The sequence below is a fragment of the Fukomys damarensis genome, unplaced genomic scaffold, assembly GCF_012274545.1.
Source record: "Fukomys damarensis isolate Sample0158 unplaced genomic scaffold, DMR_v1.0_HiC HiC_scaffold_19, whole genome shotgun sequence".
In the NCBI taxonomy this organism is placed as follows: Eukaryota; Metazoa; Chordata; class Mammalia; order Rodentia; family Bathyergidae; genus Fukomys; species Fukomys damarensis.
The window spans coordinates 29,787,503-29,812,502 of NW_022900931.1; the positions used below are offsets into that span (position 1 = coordinate 29,787,503).

The following is a 25,000-nucleotide window of genomic DNA, read 5'->3' on the forward strand; positions in this document are numbered from 1 at the left end:
GCTGGCCCTAGCAGTGTGGCCAGTACATTACTAGCCCTGGCCATAAACCCAGGAGGTGGAGATGAACAGGCGAGCTGAGCTTCTCTCTACTATCCGAGCTTTTAACTTATGAGGAATTTGGGGTCATCAGACCCATGCGTCTCACACAGAAAAGGAAATTAAATGATTTGGCATATAGTTTCACTGTATACAGTGCTTTGTTTTGTGTGTTTGTTTTTTAAGTTTTTGGAATTGACCATTTAGTTGACCTTGGAACAGAGTTGGCAACTTCTTATTTTTTCTGGAAGAGATGAGCTTTTGAGAATGGAGGTGCCTGAAGGGCAGACAGACACAGCAAGGATGCAGTGGAGCAGAGAGCTTGGGCAGCTGGAGTCCCCCAACCTTGAGCAGTGGCTGATTTAAGGCCTCCCGCACTGCTCCTTCTGTGCCTCTCTAGAGAGGCCAAGCTCAGAACTGCACATGCCTTCCCGCATGGTTCCTTAAGGCCGCAGAGTAAATTAACTTAGTGAATTAAAAAACAAAAACAAAAACAAAAACAAAACCCCGCAAAAGTTCAGGGCAAGCTCAGTGCAGAGGCCCTGGGTTAGATCCCAGTACCATGAAACAACAATACAAAAGGCCTTCTTCTATGCTAGTCCTGTGCTTTTAGAATTTACACACTGATTTTCTTGTTGCAATTCAAAGAATTGTCTTCTTATTTAAAGAAGCATGACAATGATTTCTTTTAAAAACAACAGCCACTCTGAATATAAACTACCTTTTACCACGGAGTGACACTGTTAGATCACAGAACACTGTTTACTGACAGAATCGAGGAGTCCTTGAACTTCAGATTTCATCATGCTGCTTTTCATAGGAGAGAAACTCTTGAATCTAAGCTTCAGAGTAGTCATCTACCCAGTGTTATTTAATAGGTGTTAATTTACCAGCCTATGGCATTTTAAGGCCAGTACATTTAGGGTAGTCAGTCATTAATGAAATCTGTTCATTGGGCAGCATTTCAGCCGCTTTGAGATTTGTACCGGTTAATGTGCTGTGTATTAATGAACTACTACTTATTTTCTGGCAATATTTATGACGCCAATGTTCTCATATTTGTTTCCCAGTGGACAACAATCTGAGTTATCTTTTGTGGCCAAAGACCCATTGCTCATGCGTAATAATTAATGTTGTGGACTTTAGTGAGGACGTTATTGAGCCACCTTATTCAAGAGGGAGCATAGGCTGTGGGTTAGAAAAGTCAGTATTTGTTTCCCTTTAACAGATCTCGGTAAGGAGGATTTTCTCCAACTTGTTGTGAGCACCTGCTGATCAGAAGAGGCAGGCGACTTGTTCAGAGTGTGGGTCGACCTGCACTCCCTGTCCTCAGCCCCTTCGCAAATCTGAGGTCCACTGTCGGGCTTGAGCTGTCCCCTAACTGGTCAGATTTGGTTGAGAAATGTGTGACAGGTGTTTCTGAGACTAATTAATGAGTAAGAGTCAGGCCTTCCCCTTGCAGGCTTACTGTGAGGGGTAAGAAAATTTCAGATTCGGTTTTAATCGAAGTGAATTTCAGTGTCCTGATGGAAGTATTAACAGCATCTTGCAGACGTAAAAGAGTAATTGGCAAAGGCCTCATGGAGGGAGGGAGTTGCGCCATTTGAATGCGCTGATCCCTCAGTGTGGGCCCAAAGAATTGGTACATTTTATAAAGTGCCCACAGTGTGACAGACGGCCTTTGGGGTGGGAGTACATAACAGGGAATAAGACCAGAGGTGTTGCAAGGGCCCCTGGGACTCAGCTAACAACCCAGAGAATCAGAAGCCCCAACTTGTTGCTAGATCTACATCTGCTGTCACCATGTGGCTGCTCTGATGTGTGTGGCTTACAAGGAAGCCTTGTGCTAGAGCTGGGAGAGAGGATGGGAGCCCACCAGAGGTCCCTTCCCTTCTGTAGAGCTTCACATCTGGGACCTTGTAGGAGACAGCATGGATCCCCATGGAAAAGGAGAGTCTAGGCATTATGCCCATGGGGGCACAGGGTCATTAAGAAGAATGGTTCGGTGTTGTGAGGAGAGGCTGTGGTTTGTGGAGAGACAAGTTCCATGAGGTCTTTGCAGAGTGCTTGTATATTCATTGGCCTGGAGGAGCAAATTCCAAGCAGGCAGAAATTAAGAAAGGGAGATAACGGTGAGTGTGGGGTTCATGTGCACTGATTGACTAGAGTAGAAGGTTGGTGCTGGAGAGCAGGAGATGGAAGTTTGGGAGGTGGTTGAGGATCCAGCTGTAGAGAAAGTGGAAAGGGGAGCCAAGCAGCTGAACATTCTCACTTAAGGTATCAGCGGTGGTTGGCTCTTGATCTGATTAAATTAGGTAGCTTCTGGGTTTGGCTGAGGGCGCAGCAGAATTAGGAGGAGGAATGACTGGGAGGAATGGAGTCCAGTAAGGATTTGATTATACAGTTTCAAGAATGAGGGTGAAAGTGGGAACCTAGGATTCTAGCAGTGGCAGGAGAGCAGTTTCAAATATACTTGTAAGAAAGAGCTTGGCTGGTTGGTTCCATACCAATGCTGTGAGATGGGACAATGTCAGAGATGACTTCGTTTTGAAGCCTAGGTGATGGTGCTTTTGGAAAAATCAGGGTGGTAGGGGAACACAGGTTATTTCTCATTGTGGAAAGTGGGTGTATGTAGTGTCATCTTTGTTGCTTTTGACAAACAGTAGCTTCAGCCTTGGATGACTGCCACTGCAGTGTCAGTGTCTCAGTGGGGCAGGGGCTGGGCTGTCCTGTTGGGGTCCTGTGCAGAACCTGGGCAGTGACTGGCATGGGTCTCAGTAAATGGTGAGTGAGGCCAAGCTGACTCTGAGGCAAACTCTCCAGGGGAGCGGTTGAAATCCTAGACCCAGAGCTTGGCAAAGTGGGATGGGATAGCTCATGGAGTGGAACAGATAGGAGTGTGCAGCACTCCCAGCAGCCAGCCCTAGGGAGGTGCAGGGCTACAGACCTCTCCCCAGACAACTGTTGGTCCAGGAGGGAAGAGGAAGCCTGGGGAGAAAGCTGGGGGAAGATCCTTAGGAGGTGGCTCTCACACCCGGAAAGCGATGGGTACCGGTTTCAGATTCCAGGACAAAGCTGAGGAGAGTGTCACCCGTGAAGAAGCTGGAGCCCGCAGAGTCTGAGGAAACCCCCTGGCAGTTGGTGGTTCTGGGGATACAACCCATTTAGCAGGTGGTGAGTGTTTGAAGGATGGTGTTTATTATCTGCTAGTGATGCAGTAGTGGCTTTCTCTCTGCTGCCTCATGGTCATGGGACCTTTCATCTGAAAGAACAACACAGAGGGCATGACCAGCCCTTCCAGAGAGCAGCGGGTCAGGAGGATGCTTGCCAAGGCCTTTCTCTGGTGACGTTTCTCTGAATTAGCCTCCAGGACCAGCCCTTTTCCTGAGTAAGCTCTGATGCAGTCCTATGGTTGATAGACCACTCTCTGCTTCTGTGCTTCAGCTGTGGGACCAAGCAGGCCAGAACCTGCAGGACTGTGAGGGTCTTCCCACGCTCTTCTGCGTCCTGTGTGTCACCATGACTGCCTTGGGCCAGTTATCTGTCACCTTCTTGATGCTTGTGTGGATGTGCTGCTGCTATTGGAAGATGAGAAGATACCTGCCTCCGGCGGTCCCCCTCACAGGATGAGGGTCACATTGCTGTCCACAGTACATTCTAAATCTGCCCTGGGGCAGAGGGAGAGCAGGGCCAGAGCTAGTACATCATGACTGAGGAAGCAGTCTGCAAGGATCAGCCTCCTGACAGGGGTGTTACAGTTGGCCAAGGGCTTCTGAAGTATTTTATTCGCTTCTCGAACCCTTTGCATTTCCTATCCTGACCCAGATCCTTCATGAACTTGTGTACTTTGTGTTAGTTTTATTTTACTTAGAGACGTCTTTCTCTCACACCCTAGAATGTTTTTCTTTTTCTTTTTTAATTTAAATTGAGTTTATTGGTACATTCTAGGTAGACAGTACAGTTACATTCATTACTGGGATCTTGTACCTTTACACGCTAGGTCTTGGTTCTCATTTTTTCCCCTTGTCCCCACCCTCCCTTCCCCCCCCCTCCCCTCCCCACCTTCAAACACTTTAATTCCATTTTTACATTTTCTCATATTTTTTTGAATGTTTTTCTTTTGGTTGTCTCCTTACATTTTGTCTTCAAGCTTTTCTTTGTAAGTTTGAATATCCATCTTGTGAAACTGGATTATTTAGTAACTGCTTTCTTATTTTAATCTTCACTTGGCTTTATGATATAATTGGATCATTTAAGGAATGACATTTCAGTAAAATGTTGGATTTTGGGAGCTAGAAGGAACTTGATTGCAGGAATAATGAGGTAGTTTTCATGGAAAGCTGCTGCAAATTTTTAGCTCCGCATCATTTTCTTCTGAGCAGGCTGCTGGAGGGTCTTCATTGCCCAAGTTTGATGCAGTGCTCTCTTGAGTTTTTGCTTCTGTCGTTCTCCTTCCTGAAGACCTGTTGCATATGTGTGAACAGTCTTTAGTAGATGTGATTATAAATGCATTAATAGTATAGAAACTTGATCTTAATCATGCAGCATGGTAAATCTCCTGTCTGATATCAGCAGCATGAACATATGCAATGGTAAACTATTCCAGTGCACTTTATGACGTTTTCATTATCTGTCTTAGTCCGCTGAATGTTTGGTAAAGTATGCCTATAAAGAGCTCTCCTCTTTTTTCTATTTTTAGGGTTAGGGTGGAGCTCTCACCACTGTTGATGGGTGGTTAGTTTAGAGTCTACAAGGGATGTGGGAGGTTAAGTAACTTGTAAACATTAATCAGGTTTACTTGCGGTTTAAGGAGTTAAAAGATGTTATATTTTCATAGATTCCCTCATTTATATAGATATCTATGCCTGGATAGATATGCCTACTCACAATAGATTGCTGAGAAAACGAAGAGAAACAGCCATTAAGTGTCACAGATAAGTAGATTAAAGCACGGAGAGGGGAGACTGCAGGATTTCCCAGGCCTTGCAGGCTCTGGCTGCATGCTGTACTCTGTGCTGTGACTGCCTAGCAGAGATTTTCTTTTCTCCCCTTCCCTTTCTCCCTCTCTGTCCCCCTCTGTCCTCCCTCAATGTCCAGATTAGAAAAATGAATAGAGGCCACATTAGGTCCATCCATTAAACTTGTATGTGTGTCTAATCTAGTAGATTTGTATAAGGCCATTCATTTTGTTAGCATACTAGGTATGGAGAGTTAGATTAATGACTTAATTTCTTGGGACTGTTTAACTGCTTCTTTGTTGAGCATCTGCCACGTGAGCAGGTACTGTGTATGGTGTGATATACTGTGTTTTCTTTAAGTCATTTCAGTGTGTAGAACAGCTGTGCAGTGGAGGGAATGTTAGCTCAGATCTTACCTGAGGAAATCAAGACTCAAATCAAAATCATATAACTGGTAAGTGACCGAGGCAAAATTCTAATCCACAATGACTGGTCCCCCATCTTGGTGTTCTCTTCCATTACAGCATGTTACCTCTCATAGGCTGAACAGTTTCAGATGGATGGTATAACAAAATTGTAATAATACAGCAGCAGACAGTGATTTTAGATGGTGATATTACCAGCTGTTTAATAGAACTGATTTTTTAAAAACCAATTCAGATAGCAATCAGCAATATCATTGTGAATTGGACTTTTTTTTTTTGCAGTGTTGGGGATTGACCCTTAGCCCTCATGCATACTAGGCTAGCACTCTACCGCTGAGCTACTACATCCTTGGCCCTTAATATGAATTACATTTGTTGAGGTGTAACTTGCCTACTGAGAAGAGAATGCACCAAGAAGGTTACCACTAGTGAATTTTCAGAGTGAACACACTGGTATAACCAGAACTGATACAGGAAACAGCACCATGCCCTGGGAGCCTCCATTTGTGCCTTCTCCTCACTACTTGCTCCCAAGATAAGCTGATCTTGACATCTAACCCCAAAGTGATTTTGCCTGCTTTCATGATTCTGTGCATGGAATTCTCTAGTCTGAGCTCTTTGGGGTCTGGCTTCTTTAGTTGAGTATTGTATTTGTGAGATTCAGCCATGTTGTTGCTTGTAGTTTTCACCCATTCATTCTCATTGCTGTGTAGTATTCCATTGTATCAGTGCACCATGATTTATTTTTCCATCCTGTTGTTCATGGGCATTTGGATTGCTTCCAGTTTTTGGCTATTATGAACAGCACTGCTATGAACATTTTACATTTTAAAGCAGATGTCTTTCTTGCTCCCTGTCCCTACTTTCACATCATCTTCACAAGATGTTTTTAGTTTAGGATTATAACACTGTAATGTTGGAAAGCTCTTAAAATCTTTTTTTGAGAGTCAGAAAATCAACCTGTTAAAAGTCAAACCCAGAGCTGGGGATTTGCCTCAGTGGTGCCACCGCCTGCTTCACAAGCTCAAGGTCCTGAGTTTGAGCCCTGGTACAAAAAAAAAAAAAAAAATTCTTATCTGTTATCTCAGTCTGGAAGCATAGAATGTTTAAGGACTTCCCCCTGGAGTCAGCCAGATTCAAGTTCAAATCCTGGTCTCACCCTTTAATAACTGTGAAACCTGGGGCAGCTGTACCAGTATTATTAATTAACTGATTTATTGTTACTCATTACCAGGGACAACACCGCTAACTGGTGGGATGTGTTTAAGGTTTGTTATGTTCTAGGAAATACATTTTGTGTGCATTTCTCATTTATCCTTTATAGTGACCTGTGAATGTTTGTGCTTTTTAACTGATGGACCCTTGCCCAAGATCACACTTGCAGTAAGTGAGGAAGCTTGAGTGAAGTCATGGTCAGTCTGATCTGCAGCTGCTGCTTTGGAAACTGATCGCCTCGTGTGGAAAGAGTGATGCCCACCCTAGGGTGCAGGACAGTAGAGTGGTGGGAGGAGTGATGTTCACCATCTGGGACGACACCCAGTGACTCCACAGTGAATCCCTTTCGTCCTGTTTCTCTATGGCAGATGCTTTGGGTGTGTACTTTCCTAATAGTGCTGAGGGCCAGCGGGGGAGTTGCTGCTCTCCAGGCCATCCTTGTGATGTGGGACTTGGCACTCCCACCCTGGATTCCAGGTCTTTGTGGCACCATTGCCACCTGCTGGCTGTTGCCACCTTACCTGGAGCAGCTCACCTTGACTTTTGGATGTTTCTTGTCTTGGTCTTTCCTTCCTCCTTTCCATTTTCTACATGTGGAATATTTGCCTTATGTAAAAATACATTTGTGAGAGGTGAGGAAACATGAGAAAATGAGTTTGATATTTTCCCAAGAAAATGGGATTGTATAATAGCACGTTGGGATCCAATTTATTAAGAGATTATTGTTTTAAATGGACAGCTTGGAATCGTTAGGGTCACTTCTGTGCAGCTGGGAGACTTGGCAAAGTATAAAAAGATGACATTTCTGCCCTTATGTAGCACACTCTGCCATGATGTTTTTTCTAAGTGTTGGCATATGAGCTTTGTGGTCACAGAGGCTCCCAAGGCATTTTTCAATTGCTTTTGGTTGCCACATGATGTCACTGTCTCATGATCCAAGACTTCATTTTTACATTTGCCTCAAGGCCAGGAAGATAGGAATTTGTCAGGTGAAGCCAGTGTCATTTGGGAGAAAATCTTGTCTTAAATAATTAGCTTGCCTATCTGGGAACTCAGGGTGCTAAAAGAAACTACTTTGGATCCAAGAAGAGCTTGCCTCCTTTCAGGCTGGCCAAGGCTGGGGTTTGCCAGCCTGTGATCTTAAGCTATTTTGTTTCTCAAGGACAGAGGCTGCCAGGATCTCTTTGAGACAGTCTGAAAAATAGATTCCCTGAAAGAATGCCTTGGAATACTTTGAACTTTCCATGAGTTGTTGCAGTAGTTCAGAAGTTTAATTCTTTAGCATTTATTGCTTATAGTACACCTGTAAACTTTAGTACACCAGGTAATGAATGACTATTTTTGAAAGTATTCAAGTATTAGTACTTATAGGTATGATTTGATTTTTAATATTTAGGTAAACTTGAAAATTAGCATAATCTCTAAAATCTGATTTTTCAGTCTCAAAAGGTTAGGTATTCAATTTTGTGCTTGATGTAGAAGTGTGCATATATTCTGGCAAAAATACATGTGGAAACTCAGCTGCTGTGAATATTTGTTTTATTAGTCCAGTTGTGAAAATGTTCAGTCAGAATGGTTATTTACTTCTGGAAAGCAACCAAAACAAACGCCTGGGTTACTCATAGAGCTGCACCCAGAACAAGCCTTTGAAGGAGGTAGAAGCACAGACTCAAAATATGATGGGATTTCCTTATCCTTTGGATTAGTTTAATAATGGCTTCCATTTATTGATTAGGAACAGTGTGCAGAACAGAAATTAAATGCAGAATTTTCAGATGGTGTTTTCAGGCAGGCTGTTAGTATAATTCTCTGTTACTGTTCAACTGCTTAAAATCTTTCAGGAAGTTCTTGCACCAAGGCACAACATAAAAGAGCCTGTCTGTTTTCTTGCTGTGCTCCTACACTCTAAACAGCCATTAGAGCTCTGTGTTGCACTTTGATAGTGTGATAAACCATTTTATACTTTCCAAAAGCTTTCTTTTCTCCCCAGTACTGGGGGTTGAACCCAGGGCCTTTGCACTGAGCCACATCCCCAGCCCCCCCTTTCATTTTGAGATGGTGTCACTAAGTTACTAAATTGCCCAGTCCTAAATTACTAAGTTGCAGTCCTCCTGCCTCAACCTCCCAGCATGCTGGGATTATAGGTGTGCCAACCCATCTGGCTCAAGAAGGTTCTTGTTTATAGCATGAATGGTGGTACTGGTGAGAAGTTCAGTGGGTCATTCAGTTGAACTGTGTTTGGAAGAAACCAAGGCCTAGAGAAATAGTTTTGTATACAAGGTTACTCAGGCCTCTACATAAGGTAAGGAGTAGCGTTCGAAATATAGTTTAGCCAAGAATAGTTTCTCTTTATTGAGTAGGCCTGTATTTTCCATGGATTGTACAGAGTACTTACACATACATACATTTCAGTCAGTTCATTTTAAAAGGCAGAGGACTGCCCTGCTTCAAGGGTGGTGCTAGCACGTGTACACTGCTGGAGGAAGGCAGGAGCACGGCTGGTTACTTCCGCTGAGTGGGAGGGTCCCCTTAGAGTTGTGCCGTCCCCTGGGTGGGCATAGGTGTGATGGTTGGCAGAGGGAAGAGAATTGAACAGGGTCATAGAGATGGTTGTTGTGGTGTGCTGTCACAGTTTCAAGGTGCAAAGTCGCAGAGAAGAACCCAGACCCCAGACCTGTACCACACTGCTATGAGCACACAGAGAGCTGTTCCAGCTGGTTCCCTCCCTTGTTCCCAAGCCCCCTTTGCCCAGACTCCAGTGCACTCTGCTCTGCTGCTTCAGCAGTTGCTAGGATCCCACTGCCGAGTCCCCAGGCAGCCCTGAGATCTGCATAGTGGGCTTCCAGGCCCCTCCCCAGTCCCTGTTTTGAAGAACAAGCCAGCAAAAAGAACAAGGAAAGTGTTTGCTCCCACATTTCTAGCAGAACCCTCCCTGCTTCAATGTCTCTGTCTTCCTAGCAGGAGATGGACACAGGCCATCTTAACCCACAGTCCTGGGGAAGAGACTTCCAAGAAGCTGAGTCTGTAGAGAAGTCAGGAACGTACTAGTCTGTCCTGTTATAAGGTTTTGCTGACTGAAGTGCTGCAGTGACCACTCCTTGCCTATTCAAATTTGCTCCATTGGACACTGACCTTTGGAGGCACTCTACTGTTGAATTGTCATCTTGGAGCTATTGGTTTAGGCCAAGAAAAACCTCCTTTTATGGAAGCGTGGAGCCTCCTTTGTCTACTGATTAACTAGAATGAAACTGCGCTGGGCTCTAGACAATCCTGACTCCCCAACAGGCCATGGAGCAGGGTCACCGATTCACCACGGCTTGGCATTCTCCTCTGGGATACGGCTGCAGCGTTCTCCTTAAGGGAACAGTGCGGATAGTCCCCAAGGAGGGTTTGGAGAGGTTTGTCATTATCCTTATCATTTGGTAACTTTGAGCCTGAGATGTGCAGTGATGTTTCAAGTATTTAAACAAATGATGCAACAGTTCTTAGTTGACTTCTTTCACCTTTTAATCTCTTTATTTTCACATTAATTTTCAAAAGATGTTGCTGTAAAAATGGTATGTGGTGGGCAGATGGTTTAGTTCAGCTTTACGCCTCTGGCAGTGTAAGTGGGGTACGTGATTTATTATTTTTTTTCAGCTTTAATTGAGTTTATTGGTACATTTTAGGGATACAGTACAGTTACATTAATTGGTGGGATCTTGTACCTCTACATGACATGTCTCGATTCTCATTTTTTCCCCTTACCTCTGCCCAGGGTACGTGATTTAAATGTCATGTACCAGTTTTGTTGTGACGATTCTCGTTGCTTTATTCGCAGGATTACATGTGCTTCTGTACCTGCATGCACTGTATCTGAGGTGCTGGGTGACTGCACTTGGCTGTAACTCTGTGCAGTTTCTGATCACCTAAACTGAGAGCAGAGTTTGGGGTTCCCCACCCCTGAAGGGCCCGAGGACACCCCTTAGGTCTGCCGCACCTGAGCAGACATTGTACAGAGCACAGCCTGTCGGGTGCAGATAGTGATGGCAGGTGCTGCCGCAGTGCTGCTGGGGGGTCGAGCTGTTCTGATGTGGCTCTGTCCCCGGCGCTTTCTTTGTTCTCTGGTTACTCCTGCACCCGGGTGTGAGGCTAGGGAGAGCTTGTCAGAACTTTAGGGGAGGTCCAGCATCACTCACTTCCTCTGCTGAAGCCAGGTCTGTGTCTGCTTTTCCTTCAGAAATAGAAGTCACCATAGCAGTAAGGGAAGCATTAAGGGCCATGTGAATTATCACACAGTGTTTGCCAGGTTTGTTTGGCAAGCAGAGAAACAGGGCTGGAGTTGGCACCACAAGACGAGTCCTTGGTGATGAGATGGGTGCGAACCCCTGTCTGCAGTTGGCCCCTCAGCCAGTCCTGTTCTCTGCTTGGCCCCACTGGGGCTTTTCGTTTCTCACGATGGGGCCTCGTATTCACAGGCGCAGAGTCTCGGGAAGAAGGACAGATGCCCCTTTCTGAGAGGACACGCTGAAGTCACAGAATGGATAACTCCAGACTGATGGGAGGGACCCAGGCAGGCCTGGTGGTTAGGTGGCTGTTCAGCAAGCTGCACCTTCTGCTGTGCGCCACAATGCCCTCCTCCTCCCCAGAAGGCTCTTGCTGCAAGGTCTCCCTCCATTCCTCCTCTCTCCCTCTCTCTTGCCTCCCTCCCTTCTTGGCCTGGGAAGAGAGCAGCAGGAAAGCAGAGGTCACCCTGCCCCCAGGAGCTGGCACTCTGCATAAGTAGTCACAAATCAGGAGAAGCCACAGTGCGCCTAACTGGGGAGGTGCTGCCAGATTGTGGTTTCCAGCTGGTTTTCAGTTGGAGGTCAGGCCTGTCTGAGAAGGGGCGATCTGAGGATGGGCAGAGGGGATCTGAGCAGCCTGAGCCCACAAGGTGGTCAAGTAAGGGAAGAAGGTGGAGGGAGACAGGACAGGAGCTTCGCAGGCTGGAGGGTGCCCTCCCTGCAAGCTCTGGAGGCAGCCTGAGCCCACAAGGTGGTCAAGTAAGGGAAGGTGGAGGGAGACAGGACAGGAGCTTCGCAGGCTGGAGGGTGCCCTCCCTGCAAGCTCTGGGCTTGTGTGCTCTCAGGGCCGATTTATTTGCTGAGGCTGAGGAGGCAGGAAGGCCCTGGGTCTGGTGCCCATGTGCTCACTGAGGTGAGGGCTTGCCCTTGAGACTTGGTGGCAGAAGTGTCTTTTGTGACCAGAACTCACGGTGTGAGTAGTAGTGACTGAGTCCAGTCTGAGAAATCCACTCTAGTACAGACAGCACAGAAGAGAGCAACCTCTTCCTCTCCCCGGGCTCCCCAGTTACTTTTTAAACATCAGGGGAAATTCCTCAGTGACATCCTGGAAGCAGACCTGGAGGACAGCATGTCTTAGGGTGTGGGACGAGCATGGCAGTGAGGGCCTCTGCACCTGTTGGGGCCTTAGCATTATGAGCCTATCCTTTCTCTACCTCAGCTAGCCTGCGTGAGGACAGTGGCCTCAAGGACTCATTCCACTTACCAAGACACATCATGGCTGAGCCAGACTACACAGATGACGACAACCCTGAGCTGATTCGGCCCCAGAAACTGGTCAACCCTGTCAAGACGTCCCGGAACCACCAGGATCTTCACAGGGAGCTCCTTATGAATCAGAAAAGGTAAGGTGCTTTCTTGAGCATGGTTTTCCTTTCGGGACTTTCAAGATAGCTAGGATTAATTTTAGGGGTATTTATAATGCTTCAGACAGTGTTTTGTTTTTTGGCTGTAGGTAGGGCTTCCTTCAGTGAGGTTATCCCTCCAGCAGCTGCAGCTGCCATCAGCTCTGTTTCTCAGCCATCCCTTGCAAAAGGGTGAGGAGTGTCCAAAGCAGAAGAGAAGTACATTATTTCTTAAATTCAGCACCTTTGGATTTGCAGGACTCAAGTTTAAGTCCTGCCGCTGTTTTCGCCTGTGTAAGTGGCAGAGCAGTCACTATAACCTTTTAGGTGTAATGGATAATGCCTTTCCTTACACTTCTGTTCATTTGTTTTTAAAGTAGCAGCTTAATATTATCGTCATCATGTTTATTAAATTTCCAGAGGGTAGTAAAACATCCAGCCTGTCTTCTTTGTGAGCCATTTGTTACCCCGCTGTGCTGAGGATACTTGGGGAGACTGGGCTGGTGGCCTCTGCGCTAAGTGGTGTCAGGACGAGCCTGTGGGCCGACTGCTGAGGGTGCATGGTTACTCTTGTTGAAGAACGAGCAGCTTCTATTCAGAACTCGTGCATCCTCTCCCTCGTGCCACGCCCTGCTGGAGAGGTCAGCACTTGTGGACCCAGTTAAGCATTGAGGCAGCTTTTGGGAACCAAATTTGTAACTGCAAAGCAAAGCTGGGGTATCCAGAGAAAGCTTGTTTGTGTTGGTCTCATTCTCCCTCCCTTTCCTTTCCTCGCCCCTTTTCTAATTTGTGTTTTTACCATAGTTATGTCTATAAACTGCCTTAAACCCTGTTTATTGATACCCCTTTTGTGCAATCTTGAGAAGATTAAAATTTTTAAAATAAAAAAAGTGTTGGGGCCATTTTCGTGGTAATTCTCCCTCCAGACCACACTCCTGCCTGCTGGAACTAACACATCTAATGACTCATAGCCCGGGAATTCTCTGAAAATATATCTCTCCCTCTAGATTTTGGAACTGTACTTGTTCCCAGCACTAGGGTGATAAATTAACACTTACTAAATTGAACGAAAGTTTAATCATTTTAATGATTTAGCTGTTACCTGTCTTTGTTGTGTAAAGAAAAAAGAATATGTGGGTTTGGCATTGTCACGCCCAAAGCTAAGTAGTATGGTGGTGTGCTTTCATAAATAGACTACAGAATTGGAAGCAGGCCCAACTGAGGAAATTATGTCTGCATCAGTTTAGAAGACTCCAAAACAAAGGTGCAGTTGTGACTTGCAGGTTTTCTGACTGTCTTCTCCCAGTGGGCCTCCATTCTCTTACCTATAAAATGAAGGTGGCACTTACTTGAATTCTAAGTGACGTCTTAGCTCAAACTGCCCCCTCCTGTGAAATCTATAAAAAGGTTCCAAGTCAGAGTAAAGGCTAAAACCAAATCAAATTGTGCAGAATATACGTTCTTTGGATTGCAGGCTACAAAATATTCTGCGGAAATGTAATAGTATGGATCATATCACTGGTGTGATGGAGTCCGTTCCCAAATTTTCTAGCTAAAGGGCCCTCCTTTTTCCTGTCTGCCTTTCTATGTCCCATTCTTTCTTTCCCTTACTTACATAATAAACACTTCAGGCAGGCCCAGCTCTGCCAATCTGGGAGAAGAGCAACTCTTCCTTAAGTACCATGGTGTAGACAGGATATGGCAGCAAACCTGTGGCACACATGCTGCAGCAGGCACACAGGCCTCTCTGTCAGCACGTGACAAGTCGCCCTGCACCTGAGCATTGGGTGTTCAGGGCTAACTGCCGTGTTGGCACTCTGCAATAGATGAGTTTGGCACTCATTCTCTAAAAGGTTCGCCATCAGTGTGATATGGCCATTGATATTAGAGAAAGGGCACGAATCCTGGTTCATTTAACGTGACCTGCCTTCTGTCTTGACTAAGGCACCCTTCTTGAGATCTGTTGCTTCATTTATTAAGTGTGGAGAAATCAAGTCATTCTTATCAAATTGGTAGCCTGGATCAAACACCTCTGAAATGGCCAGCACGTGAGTGATCTGTTAGTCCCACTGTCTTCTGTTTCTAATGTGCATTTTTGGAAAATTTCTGTTGCTTTTCCTCCTTTTTCTTGAAAGATTCTAGTCTGTGTGGAAGTACATTTTAAAAAGAAAAGACAAATTTCAAAGTCAAAAAAGATGAATGTATCTCATTTTATGTTGAAGACATAAACAGTCTTTTCAATGAAGAATCTTAGTTTGGTAGAATCATTGTTAGAAATATAACTGGTTTCAGTGTGAAACTTCTCAAAAAATTTCTTCTCTTTTCTTTGTTTTTTTTTTAAATATTTCAGATACTACACTTTTTAGACACTTTCAGTTTTTTGTTTCTAAACTTTGGTGCCCATAAATTAAGGAGACATCACACAATAATATGCATATTGGGTTCAGGCATAACCTGTCTTGCATACTGATTTGTAAGGCAATGGAAGCCTTCTTTTCCTTGCTGTTTATAAGGGGCCCTTGCATAGTTTATCTTACTCTTACGGTGATCTTACCAGCCACCCAGTGCGTTTGTCTTGAGATTATCCCACACCTGGAAATGTGAGTTAGGGAAAACTCAGGAACAGTTTGGGAAATTTTCTTGAGACTGTTCAACAATTTTTTGGAACAAAAAGAAATAGAAATAAACATAGGATGAAAGCAATTAATAAAGGCAAATATAGCGGCAATACAAATTAGAAAACAGAGAGGAAATGAGGGCAGGGGAGAAAGAGCTCCATAGCAGCTCCCTCGGAGACTCACCTTTAGCTGCAGAGCTGCTCCTGTGGCTCAAGTTCTGCAGCAGGTAGGTCCGTGCTTCTAAAGTCACTCTGTAGAGACCCTAAGATGAAGCAGTCCTTGTGTAGGAGGGCAGAACTCACGGATCTGACTGACCCCTCGCCCTTTAGGCATATAACATTTGCTTCTCTGTTCGCTACTTTTTGGACCTTGCTACATTTCGGGTTAAAAGTCTGGCTGTTCCTTTGATTGCAGTTAGCTGCTGGGTCTGAGTGTTTGATTCTCAGATTTCATATGCCTTTTCACTGGCACAAAAAGACTGATCTCAAAAGGCATTTAGAAGCATTATTTTTTGGTAGTTGAACTCAGTATTGAAAAAGTGTTTAAGAAAATAGTGTTTCCAACATAACTTAGGGAGAGCCTATCCTTGAAAAAGAGTAACTTTTTTATAAGTAAGCCAGTTACTTAAACACATCCCTAAATTTGTTCTTTGGCTTATACATTTCAAAGTCAGAGTTCTCTAGATTCGTGTTTTCAGTTAACCTTTTGAAATGCCTTAGTAGACAAATACAGTGGGGCCTCAAGTTATGACCAGCCTCATATATAAACAACTTGAGTTATGACTAGAATTTTAATTTTATGACAATTGTCTTGAGATACCACCTGCCAGCCCCTTGAGAAGTTATAAAAAAAGACCCGTGATGCCAGAAAAGCATGGAGGTATACGTAAGTGACAATCTGAGCCCAGATGCATGTGTTTGTGGATGTGAATTTGGTAGGTGCTTTATAAAATTGCTACAATTACTGCTATCAAAATGGCCCCCAAAGAGCTAGAAAAGAAGCTAAGGGAGAAGAGAAGATAAAACAGTCACAATAAAAAAGAATAAGGACATTATGGAGAAATATGAGAGTTGCATTTGTGTGACTGATCTCACTAATAATGTACAGCATGTTGAAATTCACCATCTTGACAGTCTTCGAAAAGATTTGTATAAGGAAGCTAGTGTTGCTAAAGATGTTACTCAAATTCTTAAATCACAATCAACAGTGTTAGATGAGGTAGGAAGGCTATTATTAGCATGGATAAATAAGATGCAGCTGGCAGGTTATAACTTGAGTCTATAATTTGTGAAAAGTTTAATCCATTAACGAGTGATAATGGTGAAACATTTCGTGCCAGAAAGGGGTGGTTTCATAATTTTAAAGTGAGAACTGGGGTTCATAGTGTAACAAGGCATGGTGAAGGAGCCAGTGCTGATAAAAGGGCTGCTGAAAATTACACACAGCACTTTGAAATGATGACACAGAGAAATGGCTTTTGAGCTCATCAAGTTTTCAACTGTGATGAAACTGGCCTTTTCTGGAAGAAAATGCCCAGGGGAATGTTACATTGCCCAGGAAGAAAAGAAAATGCCAGGCAACATGCCTGTGAAGGATGGCTAACCTTATTGCTGTGTGCCAGTGAGAGTGATAAAACCTCTCTTGATTTATCACTGAGACCCCTAGAATGCTTAGAAAATGTAGTCTTAAGGAATAGGTCATGTGGAGATATAATGCAAAATCCTGAGTATCAAGAGTGCTTTTTCTTGAGTGAATCAGAGAGACTTTCTTCTGTCCTACTATTAAGAAATACCTAGAGGACAAAGGTTTACCATCCAAGGCTTTCCTCATTGTGGACAATGCTCCTGCTCACCCACAAGATTTGGAAGAATTGGCTGAGGAATTCCCACAGTTCTCAGTCAAGTTCCTCCCACCTATTACAGCTCCTCTACTGCAGCCTATGGACCAGTAGGTTACAGCTAACTTTAAGAAGCAACACACCAAGGAGCTATTCCTGAAGTGCTCCCACATGGTCTCAGATAGATTTAACCCTTAAAGAGTTCTGGAAGGAACATCACAACATCCTTTCCTTTGTGATGTTAATTGAGAAGTCCTGGGCCACTATCTCTAAAGCCCCTGAGATCTCCCTGGAAGAAAGTGTGGCCTAAAGTTATACTGGAGAGAGACTGAACGCTGCATAGAGGAAGAAGCCCGAGCCTTCAGCTGACCCTGTGGGGGATGACACTGTCACTGTAGCAGCGTCCATATATTCACAGGTAGAAAGTGGTGGTGTTGAGGAACTGTCTGCAGGGGAACTTTAGCAGCTTCTGGCTGAGCAACAGAGAATGGCAGCGGAGGAGCTTTCTGAAGAGGAGGGAGTGTCAACAGTCATTGCGGCAAAGTTCTGAAATAAAAAACGGACAGAGCTACAAACATATGTAGAGAAGACCCACCCAGACAGAGAAAAGCCCAATCGCTGCATTCACTTGCTTAATGAGAATGCCAAGTCCTACTACAGAACAGTGTTAAAGGAGGACAGAAACAGACAACCTTAGACCGGTTTTTAGTTCTGAAAAGCTGGAGACCTGGTGAGCCAGAAGCAGGTCCTAGTGGGCTACAGACTCTCCCAAGGAGAGAAAGGACGCCAGAGAGCCAGGTTCCTGATGTGCCTATGAAAGGGACGCTCCTTCCAAACAAACGGCCTCCTTTTCATCCTCCCTTCCTGCAAACCAAAGATGTCAACTTAATGGTGAGCACAGTGTGAATTGTTTCTGGTACAGTAGGTGCATTTTATATCTTTTTAGTGAATACACTAGAAAAATTACTGGTGTTTCTTGAAGATTAAGCACATTATACAACCCTTTTATTAAGTGGTGCTTTGGGAGGTTTGGAACACATCATTATGGCTATTTCCATTATTTCTTTTGGGGAAAATAATCTTGACTTACAGCCCACTGGAGTTATAACCAGCTCTTGTGGACGAATTGTTTGTAAGTCAAAGGTCCGCTGTATTTTCTCAATAAATACTTGCCACCAGACAACATGGAGAAAGGTGGGGAATTTGTAGTGATATTGGATAGAGGTATTAGTGTTTGAATCTGGGCAGGTAAAAATGGCTAAGCCAGAAATGTAGGTTATGCAGGCCAAAGCAGAAGACTCCAAGATGGAAGACCAAGCCTGAAGTCCAGATGCATCCACCCTCTCAGCCCACCTCTAAATGTTAGGCCAAGAGTGGGTGTGGCTGGGTGGGCAGCTGCGTGTGATGGTTTGAGCACTAGACCCTCCTCTGGCTGCTGCTGTCCCAGGTGAGGAAGCATCTTCGTATGTAGGGCTCCAAGTGTGCATGGTATCTAGGTGGAGGCGAGAGGAACATCAGCCTTTGTAGGGGCCCCTGCGTGCACTCAGTGGTTTCTCTGTCATGCGAAACATTTCCTTCATGCACTAGTGGTGGGGATTGAAATTGCTACAGTCTTTCTGGAGGGATTTTTGGGAGGACTCATCAAAATATAAAGTGCACAGATGCTTAGCCAGCAATCCAGCTTCTGTGGATTTAGCTGACAGAAACGCTGGTGCAAGAGCAAGATGTAAATTTACAGAGGTTCACTGCCTCCTTGTTTTAATAGTGCACATTTGGAAGCTGCGGCCTCTCAATAGGAAAGAGGCAAAATGACAGGATTTCTGCCCCGTGAGGTGTTTTACAGATGTGAAGAAGAGGAACTCAGGCCAGGCTATTCATTAGCTCAGGGTGCAGGCATGCAGCCTCTGCTGGGGCCACCATTGCATTCACTGTGAATGATGCTCCCATGGTTTGTTTAATGGGGTGGTTGTTTATTCTCTATTTTATGAATATGGATAATCACCTGATTTTATTTTTATCACAAAGCATTTATTAATTCCGTAATGTTTAAGATTGGCTTGGCCCACTGTAGTAGTCACAGGTAGCTCTGTGACCATGAAGAAGGCTGGGAACTACTTGGTCTTTTGGAATAGGAAGCCACCAGGAGGACCTGGTTGCCTGTTGGGTACTTCGTAATATATATATTCAAGTTGATTAGAGAGAATCAGTTGCTCTCACGCAAGGGGTGAATGTGTAGTTATTTATTTGAGAAGTCCAGAGAAGCTTATTCCTGTCTGTAGACACTCTCTGCTGTCCGACCCACTGTGGACTCCGGAGAAGCATACTGCCCATGCTCCACTCCTCCAGGTTATCCCAGAAAATTAATCCACTGATGAAATAGTAATGTGTGTGATTTCTTGACTGTTACAAGTACAGAATATTTTTTCATAGAAGGACCATTTTTCCCGAGTTTTATGTTCCTAAATATTTTATCTTGCTGTCACTATTATGTGGAATTTTTGAGTAGAAAATGAATATTGCATAGTTAGGCCCATTAATTCACTGCAGTGGACTATCAGCTTAATGTGTCATAAATCAGAAGTATGTGGTTTTTGCATAATCCAGGAGAATTCAGTAGTAGTCAAAGTTAATTTTCTCAGTGAAATGGAGAAGGAAAAATGTTTGAAATTTAAATTATTCAAATAGCTAAAGTCTTATTTCTAAAGTTTAATTCCCTGAGTTCTGTATATAGTGCTATAATAAGGATTTTTAATACTCATGAAACTGAGATCTTTATTTACACTTTATCTTAGCCAAAAGGCCAAGAAGCCATTGAGGTCTTTATTCACATTATTTAAAAACAAACTTTCCTGTGATTGATGGCACTTTTAACTGAACAGTTAGAGTTCTTACTTGTAGCTTTTAATGTGCTGATTAAAGATTTAATTTCCAGAATATTCTCTTTGTATTTTTGTACCTCTGTATGGTGTCAATAACTTCAAGACAAACCAGAATTAAATCAAAAGTCACCCACCTCTTTGTGTCATTAGAAACATGGCCAAAATTTTCTTAACCAAAAATTCTGCTGTGGAACATCAGAAAAATAAAGGCATTATATCATTCTACAGTGTGCTTATCATCAGAGGTTGAATGTACTAAGCTCTACTTTGTATACAGCTGAAAACAATTTTAATCATGAGTTTTAAAACACATCTGGGAAGAAGAGGGACCAGAATTTTACACATTTCTGGATTGCTGAGGAAGGATGAGATGTAGGATTAATTCACAGATGGAATCGTGTGACCTTGAAAGGCGTTATTAGAGTTCTTGTAAGCAGAGCACACATCTCAGAAATTGCTGTTTAGCAGTTGTTGAGCCGCCTCCCACCCGGTCGGTGAGCCTTGCGAGTCCATTGGCATAGGTGGGAGAACGGTGACTGGCACAGGTCCACAGTAGCCCAGGCAAGGGCAGGTAGCTGTGCTGAGGCCACACAGGTCCATGTGGGGTCCAGGGGTGCCCTTGGCCTCAGTGTGTGTACACAGCCCCTGCTCTCAGGTCCACAGTGTGTTTTTCATTCTGGGGTGGTTTGATTTTTATTTTAAATGCTTCCGATGAACTTTATCATCAAGTTGAAATTACTTATTTGACTGGAGGAGTCTGGACAGAGTTAATAGTTGAGGAAGAAGGAAGAGGTGGGCAGGTTCATCTGGACCCTGGAAAGCCTGGACTGGAGAAATCCTGAAGAAGTGGCAAGGGGAGTGGAAAAAGGTCCAAGCTGACATCAGACACAGACAGAAATGCTGAGAAAAGAGAAAAATGCTCGTGACTGCCTTTCCCTTGACTTGAACACATGCTACGATGGAGGGCTGCTAGTGAAGGCCAGTTTCTGTTTTGTTCTGTCCATGAACGAAATGGCACCTGACTTCTCTCAGAACTGTAGACTTTTCCTGAAACCTGACTTAAATGTTTTGTAAATGACAAACTGCATCTGAGACGATTTAGGTGGAGAGCCTGGATGGGCAGGCAGGAGAGCAGCATCTGTCAGGCTGTGCCCAGGAAGGACACGTCCTTGGTTATAAGAAGGCTCTTCTGGATCAGAAGGACGGAGGGTGGGATGAGGTTTCCAGGGCCGTTTTGCTGTGTGGATCTCAGCCAGTGTCCTGCTGCTCTTACCACCTGATTTCAGAGGCTGCATTCTGGGTGTCTTCCCCTTGGACTCAGGGGGCCGGCTCGTTTCCTGAGAGTCTCATCTCTGTGGCAGGGCCCTGCTCCCGCCCTCTTGGTGCAGCCTGCTGCCTCCCACACAGTAAAACTTTGTACCTTATTGCTGAATGAATGGATTTTACCAACTCTTTGGAAGATGCGCTTCCACTTTCTTCTGTGTTGCTGAATTTTCGAGTGTTGCCTGTCAGCTGGTTAGCTTAGTAGCCAGTGTCACAGCAGTGCTAATTCCGTAGATCTCTCTTCTGTGGCTGATCCCTTCAGTTATATTTATACTCATGAAAGGCGCACCAATTCAGTTATTTTTTATTTTTCTTAATCCTCTTTTTGTAGGGGTCTTGCTCCTCAGAATAAACCAGAATTACAGAAAGTGATGGAAAAGAGGAAATGGGACCAAGTAATAAAGCAGAAGGAAGAGGAAGCACAAAAGAAGAAATCTGACTTGGAAATCGAACTACTAAAGCGGCAGCAGAAGTTGGAGCAGGTAGGTGTGACAGGCAAAGGAGTCTCTGTACTCCTGAGAACTGGAGATGCTGGAGCGAGCAGCATTTCCTAGACATGGCAGGTGCAAGGAGTTGTACTCTGAAAGAAGAGTAAGAAGCCAGATGGCAGCACATGACAGAAATTACATTCAAGGCAGGCAAGAAGGCTGTTGATGCTCGAGAGAACTGCTAGAGGCAGAAGCAAAAGCAGAAGATCACTGAGTTCACAGTGTTGGAGTGACTTCCTAGAGCTCAGCTTCACTAAGACTCCAGAACAACTGTGTTGGTCTTGGGATTTTATTTTCCCAGCCTTGACTTTGCCGTTCTTGTCTTCTCTTGGTAGTGTTCGTAGTAAGAACCAGTTGGCTCCTGCTTCTGTGCAGAATTACCTCCAGACACGCATACACGCACACACACACGCATTCATACACATACACAATATATATATGTTTTTTGAACTAGGGGACGAAGAAATAATGTTTCATTGGAAAGAGGGGAGTACTTTGACAAACTTCTCACGTTATAGGTAATTTTCCTGTTTTTAAATTCCTTTTAGCTTGAACTTGAGAAGCAGAAATTGCAGGAAGAGCAAGAAAACGCACCGGAGTTTGTGAAAGTGAAAGGCAATCTCAGGAGAACAGGTCAGGAGGTGGCCCAAGCCCAGGAGTCCTAGGCCAATGGTGCCCGAGGCCTGGCGCGTCCCACTGTTACCGTGAGAGCTATGTCTGGCCTCAGGGCCAGAGCCGTGAAGAGAATGCCAGACAGCTAAGAAGCTCGCCTAGAAAAAGGATTTGTTTTGATTTTCCTACAGTCTGGGTGAAAAAATTATCTGTGATTGTTGCAGTTCCCATTCGCCAAATGAAGGACATTGACCAGCACTTATGTTGGAATAATGGACCTGTATTCAGAGATTTAAGCAGAACAAAACAAGCAAGAAAGAGGAAGAGGACACTGGAATAAATTCCTGAGAGTTGCGCTACTTTTTCCGTTCCAAATGTCTTAGGGCATGGAGACTTTTTCTTTGAAAAGCTAACGCAAAGATGTTTAATTCTTTCATGGTTATCTGTTAGATAATTTAATCTGTTACATCCAATGTGTTGAGATTTTGAGAGTCCGGATTTTTCTTGCTGAATTTATACTTTCTCCCATGTTAGAATTAGCAACAGGGAGTGGTAACCCTGATGTTGAGCTGTTCCTTGTGGGCACTGAGCCCCAGAGTGAGGTAAGAAGGACTAGGGAGACATGAGCCTCTGTCTTCACCCATCTCGGACCTCTGTGGGGCAGTGTGGACGTGGCAGTGTCCGCTGCACACCGAGGACAGCACAGTGCCCAGGCTCAGTGTTGCTTGACGGCCGGTGGCTTTTCTGCAGTTTCACTCTCACACCGTGCTGAGCTGGTCCTTCGAGGTGAGATGGTCCCGCGGTCCTTTGGAAAGTGGACATCGTCTGCAGTTTCAGAAGTAGAGCGCCGAGAAGCTTTTACCTCTCCAGAGAGTGGTATAGGGGAGGTTCACGGGGAGCCTTATGGGAAGATTATACGGTGTATGTACATTTTGATATCATTAGAATCTAAACTTTGATGATTTCTGATTAATGGCCACATATTTCTTTACTATGTTTTCCTTGTGCAGAAAGACTTCTGCCACTCTCTCAGGCCAGTGCTGTTGAGAGGTGATGTTGATGACTACTATATTATTACATCTCTCAGGAAAGCCAAGGAGCAGTGCGGGCCGGCTTGTCTCCCTCACACTCCCTAACGTGCTCCTCAGATACCCAAGTTACAAGAGCAGCCCAGTTCTCATGAAAAAGCATGTTTATACTGCTAGTGTAATGTTTGTGGATTTAGTATGTCCTCCATAGAGGCGGCTCAGCCGGTGGCTCCCATTGAAGACTCTGCTTATGCTCCCTCTAGTGACGATAGACATTAGCTTTCTGTGTGAGGGCTTCAGTTTTAGCAGTTGACAGGCCCGTGTCCAACCCTGATGTGAACGTGATAGAGTGAGTGGAGGCTGGTGCACAGCTAGAGAAATGGGTTAGTTGAGTACATCTGAAATGGGTTATTTGTCTTATTGGTGAGTATTATTTGAATAAAATACAGGTTGCTTAAGATAAAATACTGCTCTATAATAGTTTGCTTTTAAAGATTGGAGCGGTGACTCTTTTACCACTGCTTTGAGAGAAGAAAGTGCGGTAACTAATGATCTTGAGAGAACATGTCTGATTGTGTGTTCATTCAGAATTCTCTCTTTGTGCGTGTGGACTGATGGCATGGTTAAAGGTAGATATTTGACCTGGCTCAAATTGTTTTATCTAACTGGACATAGATCTGTGTCCTTAGAGCAGTTCTGCCACTTGACCAAATTCACAAGGGCCCTACCAGGCTCCTGACAAGGATGAGTTCTGTTCCGAGAACTTCGGTAGAATTCATTCGTCACCAAGAAAAAATTAATTAAAAATATTCTCTCCCGATCTCTCTGTGGTTACTACTACGAGGTCCAGCCAGAAGACTTGTAAATAGGCTATGCTGAAACAGCAGGGTGCAGGTGGTGAGGCTCTGAAGTTGATCAGCTGGATCACAGGCTGGAGCTTTGAAGGGAGCCAGTCTTCCCTCAATGCTGTGCTGTCCAGCCCTGTGGACTCAGTCCTGTGCTTTGAGCCACTTTTTTGGGTCAAAAATGGCTCCATTTTTCCACTCTGATTTTCTTAAAATAGTTGAGTGTTTTATAGTCTGATAGTGAAGTAGTGTTGCTTTATAAGCTATGACAGTTGACTTTATTCTTCTACTATGGAAAATCTTGCCTTGTCTGAGTGTATATAATATATATAAAGGGAACCTTAATGGATTTGCTTTCATAATTTAATATTTTTTGTATTTGCTCTTGTATAATTGTTTTTAATGGAAAGTATTACAGAATTGAGGGTGGAATTCTTAGAACCAAAGTTATTCTTAATAAAAATCACCACATGCTTGGACCATGCATCCATGTTTGTCTGATCTGTTTAGAAAAGACACATGATGGGGGCAGGGGACATAGTCCTGAGGCCAGAGGGTGGTTCTGGGACACTGTCGGATGGGTGTCCTTTGGCAGCTTCCTCCCAGTCAGTTATGTCCTGCTGTCAGCCTGTGACTGTTGGCACTGACGACCCATGCCAAGGTGTTACTAGTGCTGTGCTCTGTGCTCTGTGTAGGGCTGAAACAGCACAGGTCAGGTAGCTGCCCTGTGGGCCACAGCACCTGGAATCTTACGCAGTAGCTTGTAGGATATGGGAGGTAGCTTTTAAATTAATGTTACCCTCAAAGAAGACACTCTGGGAAACTATACCCATGATTGCATTCTACTATTGGTTAAAATAATAGGAGATTCAAGTCTCTTGACTTGATAATTATGTATTTGTAAAAAGTCCACTTTGAAGAGTGAAAATTTGCTCTTGTAGATTATACCTCGAGCCCTAGAATCCATACAGAGATGGATTCCAGAAATGATTTGAGCAGTAGCTACATCCTTGGAATAACCACTTTCCCAAGGTGACAGTTTTGAGGATATCAAGCCATTTAACTGGG

At 44.3% G+C, this 25,000-nt stretch overlaps 1 protein-coding gene across 5 annotated transcripts in view; it reads left to right on the forward strand.

The window, feature by feature from the left end:
- The window catches only part of Fam107b (family with sequence similarity 107 member B), a 69,501-nt gene extending 45,081 nt beyond the window's left edge, over nucleotides 1-24,420 (forward strand). For 4 of the 5 annotated variants that reach the window (XM_010641978.2, XM_010641976.2, XM_010641972.2 and 1 more), the window contains 3 exons: nucleotides 12,119-12,302; nucleotides 21,291-21,441; nucleotides 21,996-24,420. In XM_010641978.2, the coding sequence (XP_010640280.1) occupies nucleotides 12,175-12,302; nucleotides 21,291-21,441; nucleotides 21,996-22,112 (396 nt within the window). In that variant the 5' untranslated portion in view covers nucleotides 12,119-12,174 and the 3' untranslated portion in view covers nucleotides 22,113-24,420. Of the gene's footprint in view, nucleotides 1-9,700; nucleotides 10,033-12,118; nucleotides 12,303-21,290; nucleotides 21,442-21,995 lie in introns of those variants that run through there. The other variant, XM_010641974.3, reaches the window with a different exon arrangement.
- The last annotated feature ends 580 nt before the right edge of the window (nucleotides 24,421-25,000 follow it).